This window comes from Blastomyces dermatitidis, assembly GCF_000003525.1.
Source record: "Blastomyces dermatitidis ER-3 genomic scaffold supercont1.6, whole genome shotgun sequence".
Taxonomy (NCBI): Eukaryota; Fungi; Ascomycota; class Eurotiomycetes; order Onygenales; family Ajellomycetaceae; genus Blastomyces; species Blastomyces dermatitidis.
In genome coordinates, this window is record NW_025544779.1 from 385,941 (window position 1) to 408,005 (window position 22,065).

Below are 22,065 nucleotides of genomic sequence, written 5' to 3' on the forward strand. Positions count from 1 at the left end.
TCCAAAGGCTACCTGTGGCTGTGTTCTGCTTTCAGCATCATTGGCTCAGTGACATCAGTGGGCCAGTGGTGATAATCGCCTGTGGATCTCTGCTTCCCTGATCAGAGCGACCTCCACTGCAAAACCTGAGCTGGGCCCATCATCAATGGGTCATGGATGGGTAAATCTTTGTTGTCAGGTTCAGTCCTGCATCTCAGCCGACACCTTGAGCATATTATTATTAGCAATAATGCGCCTAGCAGTGCATTCACGCCGATCCTCGACCGACTGGTTTGGGTGGATTATCAGATTGTGGATTCGGTGATCTCATATCAGCCTTGGAAGTTGGAAGGCGGGTAGTTTGGAGCAACTCAAACCATGGCTCATCCACGATGTTTAGAACCATGGGTTGATCCCGTGGATCGCTGCGGATAAAAGCCCCGTTTCCACGGGAGGAACATTCGAGGAGGTCCGACTTTATTCCGATACTGGAGAGAGTATTATCAATTTATCCCGGTATTGAAGTTCCTCAGGGGTGAAAACAGCATTAAGCGACCGAACATTCCCAACTATTAATCCCCTTTCGTCTGCATTGGTTTTATTTTATACGCCAATGGAATTCAAGAGACCACAAGACACAAACTCAGAAAAGGAGGAAGTTCCCATGGCATTGTTTGGAATGGGAAAAGCTGGGCAGTGGTTCAAGAGTGTATAGCCAGCCAGTCACATAGGGAATAGGCTGGCAGCTGCGAGGGTTTAAGCGGCATGCCAGGCCATCAGACGCCTCCGTGGCAGACGACTCGACTGCTCTTGCAAGTTGCAACACCAGGCTCACTTCTTCGCGATATGAGGATATTTAAGGGCTCTGCCAGTTGTTAAGCTATTCCTCCGATGCTGGCTGAAGCAGACAGCGGTTTGGTTTGCCCCCCCCTGGTTTGACGATAAAGCAATAAATCCTGAGAGTAGATGGTGGCGGTAAAGCGTTGGCGATGCCATTACGCGATGCACATATTGCCCTGCAAAACCACACCAGAAGAGCGCAGAAGTCGTCCCTGGCCGGAGTAATTTCAAAGATTGGATGAGTTTGGGGAAGCTATTTTAGGATTGGGTGGCTAAGGTAAAGACCACGGAGGATTTCTTCCGCCAGGCACCCAGGGGAAGTTAGAATTTCGGGAGTTGAATTGCCAGGGTGCGTGCAAAGACAAGTACTATTCGTGCCACAGTGGAGAATTTAATGATCTCACTCCACAGCAGTGAGAGTGCCATTCGCTCGGCCTCCTCGGGTGTGTCTCTCCCATCGATACCAGCGGTGGTCATCTGTGATAGCAAACAGGCCCGGCTGCTAGGCAAGTCAGGATGGGACAGCTGTCAAAAGGGTAAAAATACTATGCGTACATGCTGAGGAACCGCCAGGAAATAATAATAAGGCGCCGATTTGTTGATCCGGCAGTTGATTCTCCAACAGTCATTGGATGAGGTTTCAGCGGGGGAAATTTGAGTTGCGCCCAAAAGCCTCCAGTCCGTCCTGTCACCACCTGCGAGGCTACGACACAGCAAGTTTTAAACACACCGCGCCAGGGCCAATCGATCCGCATCGAAATGATAGCAGGCGGATAAGCGACATTTTCGAATTAGTGGCTTTCAATTTGCCGAAAACGTGGACATAGGGTGACAAGGGCTTGTCCCTCCCGTTTCTTTAAACTCTCTTTTAGGCAAGTATTTTCTTTTTCCAGTTCTCCCAATCATCAGCCTGGAGCTGGGTATTTGTATTTGTATTTGGACCTCTTTATTGGAGTGGAGAAGGACTTTCGCATAATTTGGCCTTTCACCCGACGTTCTTTTGCATATCATATCCATCATTTCACCGATTGGCCCAACTCGGAAGCTTCTGGATTGCATGTTTTGTGCCAGTTAGCGCCAATCACTCGCTGGGGAATTTCAAGCCACATTTATATTCGACAGCCGAAGGAAGGTGTGATTCAAACTTAGCAAGTTACCCTGCGTAGTAGCTGGTTTGAGACGCCACTGCGCTGCGTAACTACGCAGTACAGTACGGAGTACAGTAGAATGGGCAAACTTCCGGATGGCAGCAGTCAACATGAATGAAATGAAAACGACCATCGGGTGGATCAAACCACTGTTTGCATAACGGAGTACAAATATTAGTATTGTTTTCCCCTGTCGAATGGCCCAATGAAATGGCGCGCGCCAATAACATTCAGAATGCTTTGGCTGAATGTTTGCCACTTGAACAATAATAATAATGAACAGCCAGTTCTGCAAATCCACTGGAGCAATTATTGAACCAGAAATCCAATCCCAGAAAGAAGTGAAAAAAGCAATTGTTGGTTGATGGGATCCCATCAGAAACTTGATATAAATTTAGTAGGTCGGGGCATCTAACATGTGCCAACCTAATAATGCCTCTCTGATGGACACATGGGTATACATATATATATCCATGCTCAGAGAAACAGAAAGACATGTTGAAAATATGTTAAAGCATCCCACATGGCGATTGAAACGGTGTCTTCCTCTAATTCGATCGTGGTTATCAATTTTCCAGCACGCTACTTCGCATTATTCTCTCCTTTGAGAAGCGAACGGTGGGGATACGATAAGCCAACACAGCAGGGATTGCACACTAGATATTTTCGACGGTAGAAATTCCCTGATGCAATGATTATCGCCCAGATGCTATTCTGGTTTTCCCAGGTTCTTCCTGTTCCTCTCTTGTGGACAGGTCTGCTGCTTCTTTTGCTTGAACAAAAGGACCTTAAAATGTGGGCAAAATTATGTTGACATTCTTCACTCCACAACTTCCAGAAACGAGAGTTACGATAGAATCTGATTTTTACATTAGCTCCTCGCCTTTCGCCTATTGGATCTCAAGCCCCGGGGCAACAGGGAACACCCAGGCAGCTTCAGGAACTAAGGGGCTAATGGCAGTTGGTCGATGCGATGCAAGCAATTTCGTACCTGAGCTTACTACGTAAGTTACTGTACTGCGTAGGGTTCCGAAAGGAGCATAGCCGCCTGGACCAATCGCTAACTTACATCTCACCAATCCCCAGCGCCAGTGTTGTTCCAATTAGTTACCGCGAGAGGAGAGCACCACACAACACCCCCCCCGACATCAGACCCTTAATATTAAACCTGGCACTTCACACACAACATAAATAATAATATCAACTACCGAACAACTCCAGTGAGATGCTTAGCGGGGTGGCTGAGGCTGAGTGGACTTGGCAGCCGCAGAAAAACCAACCCTGGGGATCTGCTGGCCCTCTGGAGTTTGGAGACGTTTTTGAGATGCCCTCGGATACAGTCTTGCGAAGCCGTGAATTCTTAAACTAATGGTACCATTGGTACGAAGACTGGTCGAAGACTTTGCTTGAAAAGAGCTGCAGCCTCTATGACAACTGTTTATTATTATTCAATTGTTTTAAAGGCTCCAAGGTGGGACCGGATCCGACGCACGATGGATGCATGAATCTGCAACCCTGGGCGATTTAGACCCGCTGCACTGCACTTGAGTTAACGTAGGTTGGAACCAGAGCTGGGCCTGGGCGGGAGGAGATGACTACCAGCCGTCTGCCGACCGCGGTTTCTCATATACATGCATTGCGGCCCCGAAAAAGTGCTCTTTTCTTTCCCGTTTTCTTTCATTCCTTTCCCTAGGTGCTTATGTACTTGACAAAGAGGCAGTTATGTTTACTCGAAAATCTAGCCTCTTGCTGGCCCTGGTCAACGCTTTGCCATTGTTTGCATCTCCTGTCCCTGAAATCCGTGATGTTTCTGGTGCCGACTGGCAAGCTCTGAATGCTAGTGTCGAGGGCCGTCTCGGTGTCGCACGACCTGTTGCAAAACCTTGTTACCTGAGATACGAGGTAGATAGCCTCCGGCTCAAGCGGTCCCTTCATACCCCAGACCAAGCAGTTTGCAAAATCGCACAGGACAACCGGCGCAATGTCGAATTTATCTCCGCGCAGCCCGGAGGATATCACAACCCATACTATGGGACCTGCATGACTACTGGGCATGGGTGTCCGCTCACAAAATTGCTGGTGAATGACGGCACTTGCTATCAGGGCAACGTACCGGACTATTACATTGATGTGCGGAAAGTTTCGGATATCCAGGCAGGATTGAGGTTTGCGGAAGCACACGATATCCCCTTGGTGGTGAAGAATACGGGACACGATTTTAAGGGTCGCAGTGCAGGTGCTCACAGCTTGGCCCTCTGGTACGATAATAATCTTTCCACTCTCTGGTCGGACTCTTCCAGCATCTAACTCGTTGAATCAATTCGACTATGCTTTTCTACAGGACACACAACCTCCAGCCCCCAATTAAATTGCACAAAAGCTTCAGAGCCAGTAAATGTGAGGAATGCTCTGGCCCCGCTTTAACATATGGGGCCGGCCAGGGTTTCCAAGGTATCTATGACTTTGCTCACGCAAATGGATACATGGTACGTGATATGGTTTCTCTACATTTTCGAGCCGTTACCAGGTGGTTTTCCCTTTGCTAACTAGTTTCCTGAAGGCGTTAGGCGGAGCTTGCCCAACGGTGGGCGCGTCGGGAGGCTATCTTACTGGCGGCGGCCACAGTCTGCTTTCCCCTGCCTATGGTCTCGGTGTTGATAATGTCCTTCAGATTAAGGTTGTGCTACCCAATGGCACCTATGTCACTGCCAACCGGTGTCAAAATCAGGATATTTTCTTCGCGGTCCGTGGCGGCGGCGGTGCTACTTTCGGTGTGATAGTAGAGACAACCGCTCGTGTCTTCCCTGAAGTCCCCTTGCAAGTGAGTGATCTTTGTATACCAGTGACCCCCATCTCCGCCAGTGCAGCTGTGCTGACTTTGAAACCTTTTCTGTATAAAAGACGGCAGTTATCGCCTGGAAAGGTTCATTGGATAAGCAGACGACGAAAATCCTCGTGGATAATGGTGTGAAATGGGCAAAAGACGGATGGGGAGGATATGTGGCTAGTCTCGGAGACGGATCCAGCATCATGATGGCGATCACGCCCAAACTTACTCTCGACGAAGCAAAACTCTCGATGAAAGAACTGATTAACTTCGCCCTGCCTCGTAACGACGGTACCCTTCGCTTCGGAGTGGACGTAACGACAGTTGAAAACTACTGGGAATTCCTCCGAACTCCTGCGATGCAATACTTTGGTGTCCTCGTCAACGGTATCTCCATCGCGCAGGCCTCGCGTCTTGTTACCGACAAGAACTTCAAAAATAAAGGAAAGCGACGGGAGCTCACAGATGTCCTTTCGAAAATGAGATACGGTCTTAACATGGTTGCACCTTACGCGGCTGACTTGCCCGACTCGGACAAGCCTGGAGGTCCCGGAGAGGCATCCGTCACTCCTGCATGGGTCAGTATTTCATTCCTCTTGCTTTCTTTCTCTCTAAAAACCTCCACCCTCTTCCCTTTTCTTTCTTTGTGCCGATCGCTAACGTATGATAAAAACGCAGAGAAAGGCAATTTGGCACGTGGTGATGCAGAAAGCCTGGGATGTTGACGGCCAGAACGAGCATCCTCCCGAATTTTTCGTCGACCGTTTCAGAGAAGCGAGCGCGATGGTGCGGCCACTACGCAACATTACCCCAGATGGCGGCGCCTACCAAAATGAAGCCGATACCTACGAACCAAACCATATCGACAGCTTCTGGGGACGGGCGAACTACAACCGGCTCCTCCGGATCAAGAAGCAGGTGGACCCGAAGAACCTGCTGACGTGCCATCACTGCGTCGGAGCCGACCCCAGTGATAGCCGTCTGAGTTGCTACCCAGAGATATAATTTTTTGTCTTGCTTTTCTTTATCTTGCAGCCGGTGGATGTTTGCGAATTTCTAGTATTGATGATGAGTTGGCTCTGTGCAACATGCTCATTGAAATTTCTAACTGGGAAGTGTTGATAATAGATATTTGTGTCTTCTCTGTACAATGCGATATTAGGTTTTCTATTTATTTAATGGATTTCATTTATCATATTTTGTTATTTATTTCAGCCCCTGTCACCTACTTTTGTTTAGTTATTAGATAATTGTTGTTTTCCATCTTACATGTAGCCATTTCAGCTATTCCAATGACGAATATCCATCCCCACAGTTTCTCGTCCATTCTAGACTCCGCGGTTTGGTGATATTTTGTTCCCATTTGTGCAGTGGTCACCAACTGAGCGTCCGGATATCAGATAACTATGGTTCACACAAATTTAAGTGTGGACTAGATAGATGGATAGATTATTTCTTAGAAATGCTCTGTTACATGCTTTTCTCTCCACATAATGCATTTCTTTGCAACTCGGAACTGCAAAATGGCGGGTTGGCTGTCATCGCAGCCCGGTACGATCAAATCACCAGGCTGGGATCATCCATCCTTACACTCCTCCTTCCATGGGTTTGTCTCCACGCCAATCTCCGAGTTAATATAAGGAAGTTAGCTAACTAGTTAATGACAATAACATTAATAATCCCTTCCCTCCCTGACACACACACAGACACAACCAACAAAACCCGCATCCTTTACCCGGAGAAGGCCAATTCGCCACATCTTTCCTTTCCTTCTTCTCTTCTCTTCTTTTTGGTTTTGGTCAGACAAAGTTCCAATCGGATGGCGTGTGACTGGTGAAATCTAGGTATAGATAGAGAGTACTTTCCCATGAGCCGTGTTAGGTAAGTTTTATTAACTTCATTGTTCAATTGCGGGCTGTCAATGGGAAACAACCGCTCTTTTCAACTGACATATTTCTGTTATCATTGTCTGCGAGTGGTGCTGAGAATAGATACGGAATGAATGAGGAGGTTAGGTTGCTTTGTTCTTTGTATGTCATTATTATGCCTATAGTATTCAGAAAGTTACAGTACATACATTGTGTAATGTCGTGGTGGATTTTGAAGGGATTGTTCTGGCTAATTCAATGTTGTTGAATAAATATGCATGGAATATTCCTCTATCCTATCTCTATCTCTTTTCGTTTAAAAACAAAAGGAAAAAAAACCTTGAATAGACAGGAATGTATCTATGTAACTATCTATGTATGGCTCAAATGCTAAAGGTGATGGTCTGTTGAGGATTTTAGGACCATATTTCTATTAACTCCAGGTACGCCTTATCCTCCGACAATAGATACTCGCACAACCAGTGAGCTGCAGACTCCATAATCTCACCCAAATCAGAAATGCCCCAGAAATGTGATGTCCAGCCAACTAAGAAAAGGGTAGGTAAGGCATAAACTTGTAAGCCCGGGGTTTGAAAAATGAGCCAATTCTGTTCAAGAGCTTCTTCGACGTACCGCGTCTCTATTATTTTCCTCCAGGCAACATATATCAAGGGATTCGAGCCAGGTATCGCTGAATGATGGGGTCGTACTCCACGAATGCCACTTGGATACCTCTTTAAGGAGTTTTGTCTCCTTTTTTAAAGCCAACGATGCCGATTTCGTCAGTTAGTCTGAGACGTTTGAAACTTTGATCCATGATTGAGTACACAGCGCCGGTGGCGAAAACGTTAATGGAATAGCTTTCGATTCCGCTGCGATCCCCAAACTTTCTTATGCCGCCTCCATAAAACCCGTTATGAGTTCCTTTCTCAGATTTTGGGAGTCGGAGCTCACTATGAGGCGCAAGGCATTATTAATGAGCGTGCGTCCCAGGGATGTGGAACAGTTATGTCAGAAACAGAATCAATATTTACTTGGCATTGTGTTTAAAAGGTCATTTGGTCCAAACCTGTACATGATCTCCATTTCACAGTTGGAACTTCACTTTCGGCGGGGGCACACTATGCTAGTCCGTGTCTTGTTTCGGGAAAGTATGATACGATATGGCCGAACAAAAGAGCAGAAAATGGCAATAGAGAAAGGCAATGGAAACAATGAAGGTGGTGATCCTGCTTTGGGTTTGAAGTCAAAGGACCGGATGAGTTCTAATAGAGGAAGGAGAGAGAGAAGAGAAGAAGCTGGCGCTACAACGGCGTTCTTAAATAGCATTCTTCCTTCATGGGACTGATGAGAGCCAGCGGCAGTAGAAAGGAATGTACCGTCCAATCCTTTTTATTTTATTTTTTTTAATAAAGGTAGTTGACGTGTAACTGCAAAGCGCCCTTCAAGACACACATTGGGCACTTGTCAAGTATCTCTGGTAACTGTATATGGCAACAAACCATTCCGGAGGAAATATAGTTCAACAGAGGGATAAAACAGGGGCTCGTAAACCGAGGTGATTGGAAATTGCTAGCCAAAATATATTTTATTTCGCGGCTGTTGGCAGTATAGCTGTCCTGAACATCATGGAGAATGATAGTTCCAATGAACTGTATTTAAAGCTTTGTGCTCGACTGATTCCACATTGGGGCGCGTTGAGGGGCTCAGGAACCCCCTTACAGGCACTGTTAGCCTTACAGGATGGGTAAACCAGGAAGTTGGTTGAGCTTATGTTGTAAATGCCAAGAAATATAACCAAGGTGCTGTCGTCGCGTTTGGCCATTGATTCTTGGTGTCTGTAGACAGGAGGGAATCTTTCATTTTCATTGTCTAGCCACCGTTTAAATCAAGAACATCTCGGTCACTTTCACCAGCCAGGCGGAGGCAAGCGGTACCTCCAAACGCCCATTTTTCCTTGAAGCATTTACTTTAGTAAGCTAAAACCGTAGGTTGAGGAAGTGGCTGGTCTCGTTGATGTGGATATGCAAGATATATCCCATTCTTGATAGGTAAAGCTCCAAACAAGCTGGCTCTGCAGCAGCTTGTGGCTTATCTGGCACTGCTGGTATCCGTGGCATATCCGCGGCATATTCTAGGTGTTGAAGCATAGAAAGTGCGGACGTCAGATTTGGTTGATGGTGATCAGGTGATATATCCAGGCGAACAGAATATGGACTCAGTGTGAAACGAATTGCGGCACCATGATGCACAGACTCCTCCTCGTCTCCCCCGAACGCTTGACATTGTAGCAGAAGTTGAAGTTGAAGTTTAGAAGTTGGAAGTGGAAGTTGAGGTTGAAGCTGGCAGTCAGTTGGAGCCGCCCGGTGACATAATCAGCCGCTTGCCCCAAACAGCTCTAGCGCGCTTCCCTGTTGGCTTCCCCAACGTTCTCTGGTGAGCAAACTACTGCCGCATCCTTGCTGAGAAAACATCAACAACAACCACAATCCTCCTCCTCCTCTTCCGCCGCCTCCCCCCGTTCCTTGCGCATTGAGCTTCGTCTCACCTCACAATGTTTTCCAGAGTGATCCGTGCCCGGCAGGTTGCCCCTCTGGGCCGCAAGACCTTTGTCCCAGTAGTAAGGCGAACCGTCACCACCGATGCTGCTTCCGCGCATGCTGAAGCTGTCCCAGCTGTAAGTGCTCAATAATTTCCACTTGCACCCCGTCTCCCAATCTCTCAATCTGTAGTTACGCTGTCATCTAACTCTACATTGAATTGCACCAGGAAGAGGATAAACCGTTCACAGTCAAGCTCTCGGACGAGAGCTTCGAAACATATGAGCTCGACCCTCCCCCGTACACCCTCCAGACTACCAAGAGGGAGTTGAAACAGATGTACCATGATATGGTTTCCATAAGGTAATTTATCACTATATTGCGCTATTGCGCGATCTGGCACTTTTATACATCCTCCCTTTGTCTAACATTTGACGCAGACGAATGGAGATGGCTTCGGATCGGCTCTACAAAGAAAAGAAAATTCGAGGATTCTGCCATTTATCGACGGGACAAGAAGCAGTTGCGGTCGGTATTGAACATGCTATTACCAAGGACGATAAATTAATCACTGCCTATCGATGCCACGGCTTTGCATTGCTGCGTGGTGGAACTGTAAAGTCGATTATTGGTGAGCTTCTTGGGCGTCGAGAGGGCATTGCATACGGGAAAGGTGGCTCTATGCATATGTTCGCCAAAAATTTCTATGGTGGCAACGGCATTGTAGGAGCTCAGGTTCCCGTTGGTGCTGGCCTGGCTTTTGCCCAACAGTACAATGGGGAAAAAAACACCACCATCACCCTATATGGCGATGGAGCATCCAACCAAGGCCAAGTATTTGAGGCCTTCAACATGGCTAAGCTATGGAATCTACCTTGCATTTTTGGCTGTGAAAGTGAGTGTCTCTCCTTTATGCAATACGCGTATATATATACTGGGAAAATTAAAAAATTAAAAAAAAAAAAAACTACGCTAACCTACTGCACGTATTCTAGACAACAAATACGGCATGGGTACCTCCGCTAACCGCTCCTCCGCCCTTACCGATTACTACAAGCGCGGACAGTACATCCCCGGCCTGAAAATCAACGGAATGGACGTCCTTGCCATCAAGGCTGCCGTCCAATATGGCCGTGAGTACACAACGTCAGGCAAGGGGCCTCTCGTCTTCGAATACGTCACCTACCGATATGGCGGACACTCCATGTCTGATCCAGGAACCACATACCGCACCCGTGAGGAGATCCAGCGGATGCGCAGCACCAACGATCCCATTGCAGGCCTCAAGCAGAAGCTGCTCGATTGGGGCGTCACGAGCGAGGAGGAGCTGAAGGCCATCGATAAGGATGCTAGGAAATATGTTGATGATGAGGTTGCTGAGGCGGAGTTGATGGCCGAGCCGGATGCTACGCCGCGCATTTTGTTTGAGGATACGTATGTTCGCGGCAGTGAACCGCAATGGACACGCGGACGAACTATTGATGAGACTTTCTATTATTAAAACACTTCTACTACCCCACGATGCTATCAACCACAACTAAAACCTGCAACACATAACCCCTCCCCACCTTGTTATCTTAGTTTCCCTTTTTGCCGTTTCCCTCTCAATTTCTTTTGGTGGGTGTGCTCTCTCTGTAAGTAGACTTTTTAAAACGATAAAAACGCTAGCGAGTGATGGATGGATTGGTGGGCTATAACAAGCAAAACCAGCTTGGACAATTTTAACCTTTTCCCATATGTCTTTTTTATTACTTGAGCTTTCGTCAGTCCCCTGTTTTGTTATTACCTCTTTGTTTTTCTGGCTTTATTTTGTTTCCCCTCCCCCCCCCCTTCACGTATCTTAATGCTCTGTATTCTAGCTCACCTACCTACCTACCTACCGTGCCCACCAAGAAACAAAAAAATGGATTTTTCTCCACCTTTGTCCTGTCCCTAAAAATTTCCGCTCCTTTTTGTTGCTTTTCTGTCTTACGTTTGCAAAAATCTGTACTTTCTATTCATATTCCTCCCCCCCCCCCCGGCCCCCTTCCCGTGAGTAGTGGAGTAATATGAAAATTGAGTGAGCTGTGCCCTGCGCCTCCTCCCTCCAATCTATCACCTACCTACCTATCTACCTATCTATCTACCTATCTATCTATAGCTGTTTCTTTGCAAACCACAGTTTCCCGAATCCGTGTGCTTTTTTTCTCAAGGTACGTAAAATGCACTGTATTATGGTATAACTCTTCATCCCAATGAATCATCTAAGAGGCAAGGAGTATTTCAAGACGTAGGAAGTTGTTGCTAGCGAGACGCGAGAATAGCGGAGGGGAGCACATTGACATCTGTTTCTGATATATATATATATATATATATATATATCCCGTTCATGAACAAATTCACAAACCACTCAAGATATTTGCTTTTCTTACAAGGAGGGAGGGGGGGCGGGTCATCATCTCGTGCGCCTAAGAGAAGAATAAGCAACAATAATAAATAACAACAACAACAACAATAAAAGTAAATGATATACGCCCAGCTAGATAGATCATCATCATCATCGTCGTCGTCATCATCAAGAGAAACTTGATATATAGTATATACATGCGCGTTGTAGTATATTATTTACATATACATGTCCCATTTGTCGTCATCAGGTAGATAGGGGGGCAAAAAGATAGATGAAAAGAGCATTGCGCGCAAATAGCGAGTTAGAGGCAAGCGTGAGGGCTCAGTCTCCAGCTGGCCGGTTTAACTGTAACTGTAGTAGAACAGGGGGAAAGGAACGGGGAGGATAAGAAAGGGGACTAGGGGATTAGGGGGGGACAGCGGAGGAGTTTGCAGTTTGCAGTTTGCAGGTGGTCCTGGCACAAAAGGGGAAAGGCAAAAAGAGATACTGAAAAAGGAAACCAAACTGACACGAAGGAGAAGAGAAAATCGCAATACTACCGTAGAACCAGAACCAGAAGCAAAGACAAAACAGAACATAGACAATAAACCAATGTGGGTGTGGCTGCATAAAAAGAGGAACAAAGATAGAGAGGAAAAGAAAAAAGGTCGTAACATTCATAAATGCCCCAACAACTGCATATATATCCCTCCCTCAGTCCTTGTACGCTCCCCCATCCCATCCCCTCTCCAGACCATACCAATCCCTAATATCTCATCAACCCCGTCCACCGTCCACCTCTTTCTCCCCAAGCTAAAGAAGGGCTAGAACATATCTCCCCTCCCTCGCTACAAGGGGAGGGGGGGAAAAAAAAGGCAGAAAGAACGAAAAAGCTAAACAAAAAACCTACTGCGGCTCCTGCCGCAACAACTCCAAAATCATCTCCTGCGTCCTCTGCACCGAATCCAACTTCTCCTCCAGCTGCGCGCGATCCTTCTGGATCTCCTGCCGCAGCTCCGCGCGCAGCTCAGACTTTAGCTGGTGCAGCGTTGACGCTGATATCGAGTTTTGAACGGGCGTTGGTCCTGTTCCTACTGCTGCTGCTGTGGCCCCGCCTGCTCCTGCCGCCGTACGGCCGTGGCTGGCGATCGTGGGGTTCGGGGAAGATTTTTGTTGTTGGTGTTGGTGTTGATGCTGGTGAGGGTGAGGGTGAGGGTGAGGGTGGGAGTGTGGATGGGCACCAGCAGCGGCTGCTGCGGCGAGGGACATGGCGTTGGATTGGTGGGTGCGGGATGAGACGGCTTCGAGGTTCTTGTTGAGCTTTGATAATGTTTCTAGGATGGCGGCGCCGACGTTGGGTTCTGTTGCGGCTACTGCTGCTGTTGACGAGGCGGATGAGGATGCGGCGGCGGCTAGGATTGCTGCTGTGTTGGATACGGCTGTCTGTTGCGAGGTTGGCTGGACGGGTATTGATGTGGGAACGTGCTGCTGTTTCTGTTGCTGCTTCTGCTGCTGCTTCTGTTGCTGTTTTTGTTGCTTCTGCTGCTGCTTCTGCTGTTTAGAAGGCGGGGCGGCCTGAACAGATTCTGCTGTGGTTGAGCTTGGTGCAGTAGTGGCAGGTATAGAGGCCGGAGGGTCCATCCGAGTCACCTTGGCCGGCTTGGATGACGGTGGGAACATCGTGTCGAACCCAGGCGGCAACATATGCTGAAATCCCAGCCCCACCCCTTCAGCGTCAACCACCGCTTTCCTCTTCCGGCCCCTTTTGCCCTGCTTAGCATTGATGCGCTCAGTTTCCTGTTCCTGAAACCGTTTCCAGGCCGGAATCCAGGAATCGACAGCAGCGCTCCATGCCGCATCGGCCTGATCATCCCTCCTCTTCCCATCCATGCCGGCAAGGAATTTAATGCGCTGCTGCGTCACCAGCTCCACTTTGCGCCGTACGCTATGCCACGAATACGGATGTCCCTCCGACGCGGTAAACTCCTGCGTCACGTTCACCCACCATTCGCACAGGCGGTTGCGCTCGCCAAAGGTGGCCGCGTGCCGGTTGCAAATCTCAAAGAGCGCGGTCTCCTCGCGCGTCGTTAGCCGCTTGCCGTGCTTGCGTGGCGTCTCGTTTTCCAACAGTGTTATATCAACGCCTCGGCCGGGGCCTACGCGACTTGCTTGCCGCGGTGTGGACCCTCCTCCTCCGTCTATTTCAACATCATCGGAGCTGGGCTCAGGGCCTGGAGCAGGGTGGTCATATGTGGGTTCGGGATCTAGATCGACTGCGTTTTCGACAACGGCGTTCTCACGAATGCTGGAGCTTTCTGATAGCGAGTGGTCAGTGGATGCGGGGGTGTGTAGGACGGCTGGGTCATTTTGGGTGGTGGACCCGAAGTTATTGGGGGGGCATAGGGCAGCAGAAAGGGGCGGAAGGGTGTTGGGGAGCGGTCTAGGGAGCGGCGGGGCAGCGGGGAGCCATTGTAGAGAAGGACCGTGATGGTTCTGCTGTTGTTGCTGCTGATGCTGCTGCTGCTGCTGCTGTTGTTGTTGTTGCTGGTGCTGCTGGTGTTGACGCTGATGCTGATGGGGGTGTTGTTGGTGCGGGTGTTGTTGATGTTGGTGCGGTTGATGTTGGTGCTGTTGATGCTGTTGATGCTGTTGATGCTGTTGGTGCTGTTGATGCTGTTGATGCTGTTGATGCTGTTGGTGCTGTTGGTGCTGTTGGTGCGGGAGTTGATGCTGTTGTCGAGCAGATACAGGATTCCCTTGAGGAGGCGGATGTTCGACGCTTGTATGCCAGTTAAACATTTGTCCGGAAATTGCGCGTCTGACTCCCTTTGATTTTATTTTGCTCCCTGCTTTGCTTTGTCATATGGGGATATTTTATGTTAAAAAAGTAAAACAAAATAAAGAAAAATCATAAAGAAAAAGAAAGAAAAAAAAGTATTTAGTAAATAGTAATTGTCGTGCTCCCCGCGGTGTCTGAAAGCATATGTACCCGGCCGACGAGAAGCCAGATATTGATCTCCTGTTTTCCCCCTCTTCTTTAGCTGCTCCTTTCTTCTCTCACCTGCGATCGCCCTGCACGATAGGGTTGGTCGCTGCCCGTGGTGGTGAGAATGGATTGTTCTGATATGGGAGGGATTTCGTCCCGTCCTCAGGATGTCGTCGGCTTTTCCCGTTCTGGCTAATTTCGAGTTTTTCCCTCTTTTCCCTTTTTGATTTTTTGATTTTTTGAATTTTTTTTTTTTTTTTTTGCACTTGCTTTTTTGTTTTGAAAAATTCAACTATCAAAAACAAATAAACATAAAATAAAAATAAAAATAAAAATAAAAATAAGGAGAAAACTAAGGTAGAAGAAGAATAATGGAGTTTACGCTGTAAAATAAAACAAGCAAACGAAAAATTTCTTCTTCTCAACAATAGTGGCTAGATAGAACAGGGGGCTAAAACAGAAGAACCGCAAAAGACCAATAAAATGACTCGAACGATCTAATAATCATAAGAATCGGGCTTCAAAAAAATATATATTTAAAACATGTAAAAATAAACACGAAAAAGAAATAATAAAAAAAAAAAAGCAACAATCAAAACAAGCGGACTTTTAGAAGGTTTGAAAAATCAAACTGCGCGGGGGAAGAGATGCCGCTAGGCCCGATTAAGCTGTTTGCAACCCCAGCGCCGTATCAATGTATGGCGCATTACCCGCGTTCTGTGACTAGTGCCGCAGGAAATGTGTGGTAATTTGCGTATTATTGGTTTTAGCAATACGGGACATCCCATTGAACAACAAGACTTGGAATAATAATTTATATAAAAAAAGGATGGAAGCCAGCTGTCTGATGTAAGAACCCGGTCCTGAAGGCTCTATCTACTCTATGCTGTAGAACCAATGACAAAATCAGAGTGAATATAAAGACAAATCCTTATATACTAGAACTGTCTATTGAATATATATATATATATATATATCTTGTGATGATGAAGACAGAATTTGAATCTGCAACCCTGGTGTCTCTCAGAAGGGTTCATCTTCTCATAGCCAGTTTCTACTTACCATGGGCCTTCCATGGATAGCGCTTCTACCACTACGCTATCTCCACCCCGTCAGGGTGGACACAAAATGTGTCACAATAGGATAAACAAACAATAGAGCTCACCAAGATATAAAAAAGTATTCTACTATACACTGTGTTATATATATCACAATTAAACACGCACGTAAATAAATAAATGAAAAGAAAAGAAAAAGAAAAAGAAAAAAAAACCCCTACTCCTTTTCTCTACCGCCACTACAAGAAAAAGTCCATACCAATACAACAAACAGAATGACACCCAACAAAAACCAAGCCACAACTAGATCTACCTCCTCCTCAAATACCACACAAACGCCGCCCCGTTAATCGAATCCGGATACGGCGACGGCACCTCTGACCTCCCCGGCTTCGCAACCGGATGCCGCAGATACACCGCCGCACAGATATTCTGATTCACCTCCAGATACCGCGGGATGAACGCGAACGCGCTCATGTAGTCGCGCGGCCGCCAGGGGGTGGCATATGGCTTCAGACTGTCAAGCGGGTTCTCGTGCATCTGGTACAGCGCCTGGCGGAGGACGGCGAGGTCTTCTTCCGAGATCTGTGGAAGCGTTGTTTCATCGAGCGGGGCGGTGGGGTTTTCGATTGCTTGCTTGAGGGCAGCCGCGAGGACAGGGTCTTGAGGGGTGCTGGGCGAGGAGGTGGGTTTTGTTGAGGATGTGTCTGAAGAGGTGGACGTGGGGAGAATGGATTCGGGGAGCTTGGCGGAGGAGGTGGAGGTGGAGGAGGTGGAGGTGGAAGTGGAAGATTCGGTTGTGGATTTTGAGTCGGAGGGGGATTTCTCGGCCAGGGCTTTTAGTTGGAGGAATTGGGCTTCGAGGTCTTCGACGATGTTGGTGCTGGAGAAGGCGCTAGAGAGGGCTTGTCGGACCCCCTTGCGGAAATTGTTGAGATTAAGTCTCTGAGCAGGGGCGGAGACGTCCTTGTTGTTCATTATCTCCTTAGCCTGGGAGAGGAGACGGGTTAAAGCATTCCGTGCCTCTTCGGGGGATAGCTCTTTTGATTCTGCATTTTCACTGGATTGCCCTGTGTTTTCTGCGTTTCCTGTAGATTCCCCGGCTCCCCCAGTGGATGCAGCAGTCGTTTCTTCAGTTGCACTGGCCTCTGCAGATTCTTCGTCTGCTTTGGTAACTTCCTCCGAGGCAGCCTCTGTCGGTGTCCGACTGCGCCGTTTACGACCTCTGCGGCGCTGTTGAGGGTCCTTGGGTGCACCAGTCGCAAACATTACTCGCTCGGGGTCGACTTGGAAGAGGTCGCCAGGATTCAAAAGGTATCCTGGATGTCTCATCTATATATATACATACATATATATATATATATTAGGTTCTCATGAGCGTCTTGCTACTACAATGTAATATATCATTTTTTGAGCATACTTGTGGAGTTGTCTAACCTTAGTCCCATTGACAGTGACGAAACCATGTACAACAAACTGCCTCGCCTGTCTCGTGCTGCTAGCAAACATGGCCCGGAAGATAGCGACATCCAGCCTCCGCTCCAGCGGCGCAAACGTCATTTGCATATGAGGCGTGAGCGGGGCCTTGCGCGGACCAACACCTTCCACACCAGAGCCTCGACCTGCGGACTCGAAGGAACCATCATTTCGGGCCAGGTAATTGGCGTCCATGGGTACGACAGAGCGCAGACGACGGGAGAACATTTTCTCCCACTGCGATTCGCGAACCTGCTCGCCGTGGTAGGTGCGGGCTAGGGATTTGGCGATCCATTTCTGCTGGAAGAAGGTTTTGTTGGAGGTATGGGGAATGCTGGCGTGTTTGAGGTTGTAGAGATTGACTTTGTTCCACGACTGAAGGACTTTCTGTAGGAGGGATTAGAAGTGAATAATCAGAATAGACAAGGGCATAATGTAGACTCCTACTGACCGCCGGCCTCCTTCCAGCCCTCACGAGCTTCCAGGGATTGGTCCTCATGGCTGCGCGGATGCAACACTCAGCAATTGGTGCAGTAGGGAGGGTAGACCATGGAAATTCCCTTTTTCTCTCTCTCTCTCTCGTATGTATCCCGCACTTGATAGCTTTGCTGTTGATAACGTGGTGGTGCGGTGTCTCCGTTTCCTTTTCCCTTTCCCGCACTCAAAATTCTCCCCGAACTCCCAGTCACGTGCCACTCACTGCCCAAAAAGGAGAAATAGAAGCTCCGGACTGAAAGGATTAACATTACTCCGCCTCCAGATGTTTATGTAACAGGCTCAACCAATCAACGTCCATGTCGCCATCTCGCTTAGACTAGCGCCGTTCCAGCGCCGTCTTGCCGCCTATAAATACCATCTGTCCCCGTCCTCCCTTTGAATTTTTTTTCTCTTCTCTTCTTCATACTTACCTTGTTTGGGCATCCGCGATCAAGAAGGCGGTCTGCCGTGGAGGGGCTCCTACATTGCACATCGTGGCGAGCCCTGCCACTCAACATCCTTCGGGGTTTTGACAGGCATATTCTTTGGCTCCCTTCTGGGATTCAATATCCTCCCAGGTATTCTTTCTTTTCATCGTTTTGCTGCGCCTTGTGTGTGGTGACGGAGAAGAGATAATAGTTTTGTACATATGTATCTACTCCGTAGAAATAAGTCGATATGTAACTGGAATATTCCAAAGGATTGGAATCCTGCGAAACAGCGTGAAGGGAATAATATCAGAAGGTCATCCAATTGTAGGTTATGCCGAGTTTGATTGTTTTATCAGCCTGTTTCCTGGCGTGCATATTCCACGTGACCTGTATAGCTTCACCCCGCCCCGACTGACTGACACTCCCAGGGCTCAAATTCGGCCTAACCGTTGCAGTCCATGTCCAACTTAGTACGATCAGTTTCGCTGGTTGAAGAACAATAATATACGCTGCGTATATGTATACTCCGTACTGCAATGCGACATGGCTAGTGATTGACTTTCCAGCGTAACTACTCCTTGCTTTGTTCAATTTTTTTCCCGCGTTTTGGTGGCCAGACTACCGCGAGGGTAGGTTCTGGCGAGCGTTCTTCCAATCATGGAGGTTCCTCTCCGCATGTGGTGACTGCAGATCCATAATATCGGGATGCAACACCAACGCTCGGCGCCGGAGGTCTGTACACGCTGTGCGGAGTGCTATAGAACCTGCCTGTTAGTGCCTGGCCCATGGCATAGTGCAAAGAGAACCACCGCGCAGAACAACATGTCGATCACTAACAAACTCCCCTTCTCCCACGCGATGCCCCAGACAAAGCTGCCCTGATCTGATGCCCTTGGCCAGGCGTCGCTACGCGCATTGAGGGAAATGTATTAAATCACGCATGATGCCCGCCCAATTGTTACGAAAATGGAGTCTACACGGTGAAAAGGACCTTAAAATAATAATTCCCTGCTCCATCCGGTCATTCTTCCTAGCTGTGGTCTGAAGTGTCGTTCACTATGCTTCTCACCTCCGTCACTCTTTTGGTGGGCGCACTGGCCTCTGGCCTGGTTGCCGCCGCGCCTCCTCCCCACGCTGGTAATCCAGAGCCTCCTCCTCACGCTGGTAAATCAGGCCGGCCCTATTCCAACATCCAGCTTGGTCCCCGCCCCTTCTACCTCGTCGACCAGATGGACGAGGGCGATCTGAAGAAGAAGCTTGACAACTGCAAGGAGCGCCGAAACACCCCTTCAGACTTCTCCATCAGCCATCGCGGCGCCCCACTTCAGTTCCCGGAACACACCAAGGAGTCCTGGCTGGCCGCTGCGCGCGAGGGTGCCGGCGTCATCGAGTGCGATGTGGCCTTCACCAAGGACCTCCAACTCGTCTGCCGCCACTCCCAGTGCGACCTACACACTACCACAAACATCCTCACCATTCCTGAACTCGCCGCCAAGTGCACAAAGCCCTTCACTCCGGCCTCCGCAGACGGCAGAGAGGAAGCATCCGCCAAATGCTGCACCAGCGACATCACCCTCGCAGAGTTCAAGTCTCTCTGTGGCAAGATGGACTCTTCAGACAACACCGCCACCACTCCTGAGCAATACCAAGGCGGTATTAAGGACTGGCGCACAAATGTATACACCGACGGCTGTCCCCAGCTAAGCTCTCATGCCGAATTCATCTCCCTGGTCGACTCCCTCGGCCTCAAGTTCACCTCAGAACTCAAGACGCCCCAGGTCCCCATGCCCTTCCAAGGCCCAGATGGCAAGAACTACACCCAGGAGATGTACGCCCAGCAACTCGTCGACGAGTTCCGTGCCGCCCACATCAAGCCGTCCCGCGTCTTCCTCCAGTCCTTCCTACCTGATGACATCTTCTACTGGATCGACAATGAGCCCGCCTTCGCGCGCCAGGCCGTCTATCTGGACCAGCGCGTCGATACCCCCAGCGGATACGAGGCGGCTGTAAAGGGCATGAAGGATCTGGCGAAACGCGGTGTTAAGATTATGGCACCGCCTATCTTTGCTCTTTTGGAGCTGGAGGATGACAAGGGCAACAGCAAGAAACCCCGCATTGTGGCATCGGGATATGCCAAGGCGGCGAAGAAGGCCGGTCTTGATATAGTTACCTGGTCGTTGGAGAGATCGGGTCCGCTGAGGGATGTTGCGGCCAATAAGGAGTATTATTACCAGTCAGTGGCCGGCGCCGTGGATGGGGATGGGGATGTTTATGATGTGATCGATGCGTTGGCGAGGCAGGTTGGCGTAAAGGGCATTTTCTCGGATTGGCCCGCTACGGTTACTTACTATGCCAATTGCATGGAGAAGAAATAGAGGGTCACATACATAACATACATAACCCTAGGAGGATGAGATATACCTACCTAGGTGATTTGATGAGTTTGAGACGAGAGGGGTGGGTGTACATATTTAGATTTTTTGATTGTAAATGTTTTTGGATATGTGTATATTTATATATTGGTATAAATGGATAATTGAATACCTTGGTTAGAATTTCTGGACGCGGGGAGATCTCGTTTCAATAACACGCTTGTCGTGAAATGTTTCAAACGTCGTATCCCTGGCCGTGGTATGGCGATTGGACAGGATGAACACCCACGAATCTACTATGATGAGTTCTCCGCTTTGGAATGCCTCGACTGTAGGATAGCGCTGGGAAATCAACGTTGCTAGCCTTTTTTGTTGCTTTCTTTCTTCTCTCTACATGCAAATATTTCTTCTACGAGTAGTGCCAACGAATGAATGCTTTCTGGTTAGATAGCCCGACGACACTATACCCAAACCGCGGCCAGAAATGAATTACTGGTGTCAATCCCACTGATATACACAATATATATACATATATACATTGCCAACATGAAAACTACTTGTTGAAATCTCACAGTTGAAGGTTTTGTTCATACATCCTCCCCTCTCAACCCTCTTCACTTACCTCGCTCACCACAACCTCATCCGCTCCGTCAGCATCATCATCATCCTCTCTTTTCCTCTTCAACCCCTCCGATGCCTGTCCCTGCTCCAATCCAGCTCTCTTTTCCCCAGCCCCGCCCTTCCCAGCCCCAAACAAAACATCAAGCCTCTGCTGCCCCTTCTCCCTCTTCTCAACCCTCACCTTCTCCCCCGCAAGCACAGGCGGTAACCCCCTAACCCTCCTCCCCGCATCCTCCAGCAACTCAACCTCCCTCTCCCGCTGGTCCTTCACACTAGGGACGGACCAACTCTTCGCCTCCGCACCCCGATGCGCAAGCTTATACTTCGACCCAGTCATGTGCGTCTCATACGTATTCGCATCCGTCTTCTTGACGTACTGGTGCGCAACAATGAACCAGTGATACTCCGTGCCGACGGCTGCGCCGCTGCCCTGGGGAGCCGGCCGGCGGCCCGACCGCCGCTTCGTTGCCCGGTAGTCTATCTTCCACAGATCGGGCTCCTCCTTTGTCTCGTGCCAGATGCCCGGCTGGTATTCCCAGGTGTGAGAGCCCCCGACGGCCATGCCGGTGTATACCTGGCCCCTGAAGGATTTTAAAGCGTTATAGCCGCCTGTGCCTCCACCGCGGCGGCTTGGTGGTACTGCTGCTCCTGCTGTTGTTGGCTTTGTGCTGGCGTCAATATCAGATTGGCCAGGGACTTCCTCTTCGTCGAGGAGAGATGGGGGTTCGAACGGCTCTGATGTGTCTCTAGGAGGGGAAGTTGGGGGTGTGATATTTTTGTGCTGTTGGGATTTCGTTTCTTCTGTCTCTTGGTTCTTTTCTTCTTTCTTCCCCTGCACTGCTTTGGGCTGAGATTGCAGATGCGGTTTGGGGGAGGAAGTGGATTTCTTCGCCCGTTTTGCTCGTGGCATCACTTACTTTCGTAATCTCTGAGCTAGCTATTTAGTTAGAGGAGCTTGGGGGAGGAAAGAATTAGAATTAGAACAGAAACCTTTTTCACTTTTACCAAAATTAGGCTGATCAATCTGGGGGATTAATAATACTTTGATTAATATAATATAATGTAGCTTTCTTC

At 48.6% G+C, this 22,065-nt stretch overlaps 8 protein-coding genes across 8 annotated transcripts; 4 read left to right on the forward strand and 4 right to left on the reverse strand.

The window, feature by feature from the left end:
* Positions 1-180: 180 nt before the first annotated feature.
* On the reverse strand, positions 181-1,658 carry BDCG_05762 (uncharacterized protein; the record flags this gene model as incomplete). The annotated part of the gene is made up of 5 exons (XM_045421456.1): positions 1,550-1,658; positions 1,375-1,514; positions 815-1,072; positions 269-467; positions 181-204 (listed from the first exon to the last, which is right to left on the reverse strand). The coding sequence occupies exons 1-5, from the start codon at positions 1,601-1,603 to the stop codon at positions 181-183; spliced, it is 675 nt and encodes a 224-aa protein (XP_045277337.1). The 5' UTR covers positions 1,604-1,658.
* Positions 1,659-2,386: 728 nt separating this feature from the next.
* Positions 2,387-6,509, forward strand: BDCG_05763 (isoamyl alcohol oxidase). Its single transcript, XM_045421457.1, has 5 exons — positions 2,387-4,225; positions 4,309-4,453; positions 4,528-4,788; positions 4,869-5,372; positions 5,473-6,509. The coding sequence occupies exons 1-5, from the start codon at positions 3,690-3,692 to the stop codon at positions 5,797-5,799; spliced, it is 1,773 nt and encodes a 590-aa protein (XP_045277338.1). The 5' UTR covers positions 2,387-3,689; the 3' UTR covers positions 5,800-6,509.
* Positions 6,510-7,610: 1,101 nt separating this feature from the next.
* BDCG_05764 (uncharacterized protein) lies at positions 7,611-8,023 on the forward strand. Its single transcript, XM_045421458.1, has one exon. It carries the CDS (start codon positions 7,618-7,620, stop codon positions 8,008-8,010), a length of 393 nt encoding a protein of 130 aa, XP_045277339.1. The 5' UTR covers positions 7,611-7,617; the 3' UTR covers positions 8,011-8,023.
* A 674-nt stretch (positions 8,024-8,697) lies between these two features.
* On the forward strand, positions 8,698-11,584 carry BDCG_05765 (pyruvate dehydrogenase E1 component subunit alpha). Its single transcript, XM_045421459.1, has 5 exons — positions 8,698-8,713; positions 8,872-9,339; positions 9,432-9,565; positions 9,643-10,097; positions 10,198-11,584. The coding sequence occupies exons 2-5, from the start codon at positions 9,217-9,219 to the stop codon at positions 10,701-10,703; spliced, it is 1,218 nt and encodes a 405-aa protein (XP_045277340.1). The 5' UTR covers positions 8,698-8,713; positions 8,872-9,216; the 3' UTR covers positions 10,704-11,584.
* Positions 11,049-15,106, reverse strand: BDCG_05766 (uncharacterized protein). Its single transcript, XM_045421460.1, has one exon. It carries the CDS (start codon positions 14,367-14,369, stop codon positions 12,477-12,479), a length of 1,893 nt encoding a protein of 630 aa, XP_045277341.1. The 5' UTR covers positions 14,370-15,106; the 3' UTR covers positions 11,049-12,476.
* A 384-nt stretch (positions 15,107-15,490) lies between these two features.
* On the reverse strand, positions 15,491-18,029 carry BDCG_05767 (30S ribosomal subunit S4). The gene is made up of 3 exons (XM_045421461.1): positions 17,542-18,029; positions 17,052-17,477; positions 15,491-16,946 (listed from the first exon to the last, which is right to left on the reverse strand). Exons 1-3 carry the CDS (start codon positions 17,587-17,589, stop codon positions 15,924-15,926), a joined length of 1,497 nt encoding a protein of 498 aa, XP_045277342.1. The 5' UTR covers positions 17,590-18,029; the 3' UTR covers positions 15,491-15,923.
* A 315-nt stretch (positions 18,030-18,344) lies between these two features.
* On the forward strand, positions 18,345-20,897 carry BDCG_05768 (glycerophosphoryl diester phosphodiesterase). The gene has a single exon (XM_045421462.1). It carries the CDS (start codon positions 19,057-19,059, stop codon positions 20,371-20,373), a length of 1,317 nt encoding a protein of 438 aa, XP_045277343.1. The 5' UTR covers positions 18,345-19,056; the 3' UTR covers positions 20,374-20,897.
* BDCG_05769 (uncharacterized protein) lies at positions 20,469-22,062 on the reverse strand. The gene has a single exon (XM_045421463.1). The coding sequence runs from the start codon at positions 21,899-21,901 to the stop codon at positions 20,975-20,977; it is 927 nt and encodes a 308-aa protein (XP_045277344.1). The 5' UTR covers positions 21,902-22,062; the 3' UTR covers positions 20,469-20,974.
* Between the last annotated feature and the right edge of the window lie 3 nt (positions 22,063-22,065).

Bases quoted from the DNA above. Each gene is read 5' to 3' on its own strand.
- BDCG_05763 (XM_045421457.1), top strand. From the start codon at position 3,690: ATGTTTACTCGAAAATCTAGCCTCTTGCTGGCCCTGGTCAACGCTTTG. The intron at 4,454-4,527 runs GTACGTGATATG...AGTTTCCTGAAG, and splicing joins CTCACGCAAATGGATACATG to GCGTTAGGCGGAGCTTGCCC. The intron at 4,789-4,868 runs GTGAGTGATCTT...TCTGTATAAAAG, and splicing joins TCCCTGAAGTCCCCTTGCAA to ACGGCAGTTATCGCCTGGAA.
- BDCG_05764 (XM_045421458.1), top strand. From the start codon at position 7,618: ATGAGGCGCAAGGCATTATTAATGAGCGTGCGTCCCAGGGATGTGGAA.
- BDCG_05765 (XM_045421459.1), top strand. From the start codon at position 9,217: ATGTTTTCCAGAGTGATCCGTGCCCGGCAGGTTGCCCCTCTGGGCCGC. The intron at 9,340-9,431 runs GTAAGTGCTCAA...GAATTGCACCAG, and splicing joins ATGCTGAAGCTGTCCCAGCT to GAAGAGGATAAACCGTTCAC. The intron at 9,566-9,642 runs GTAATTTATCAC...CATTTGACGCAG, and splicing joins CATGATATGGTTTCCATAAG to ACGAATGGAGATGGCTTCGG.
- BDCG_05766 (XM_045421460.1), bottom strand. From the start codon at position 14,369: ATGTTTAACTGGCATACAAGCGTCGAACATCCGCCTCCTCAAGGGAAT.
- BDCG_05767 (XM_045421461.1), bottom strand. From the start codon at position 17,589: ATGAGGACCAATCCCTGGAAGCTCGTGAGGGCTGGAAGGAGGCCGGCG. The intron at 17,478-17,541 runs GTCAGTAGGAGT...TCCCTCCTACAG, and splicing joins GGGCTGGAAGGAGGCCGGCG to AAAGTCCTTCAGTCGTGGAA. The intron at 16,947-17,051 runs GTTAGACAACTC...GTATATATATAG, and splicing joins TCACTGTCAATGGGACTAAG to ATGAGACATCCAGGATACCT.
- BDCG_05768 (XM_045421462.1), top strand. From the start codon at position 19,057: ATGCTTCTCACCTCCGTCACTCTTTTGGTGGGCGCACTGGCCTCTGGC.
- BDCG_05769 (XM_045421463.1), bottom strand. From the start codon at position 21,901: ATGCCACGAGCAAAACGGGCGAAGAAATCCACTTCCTCCCCCAAACCG.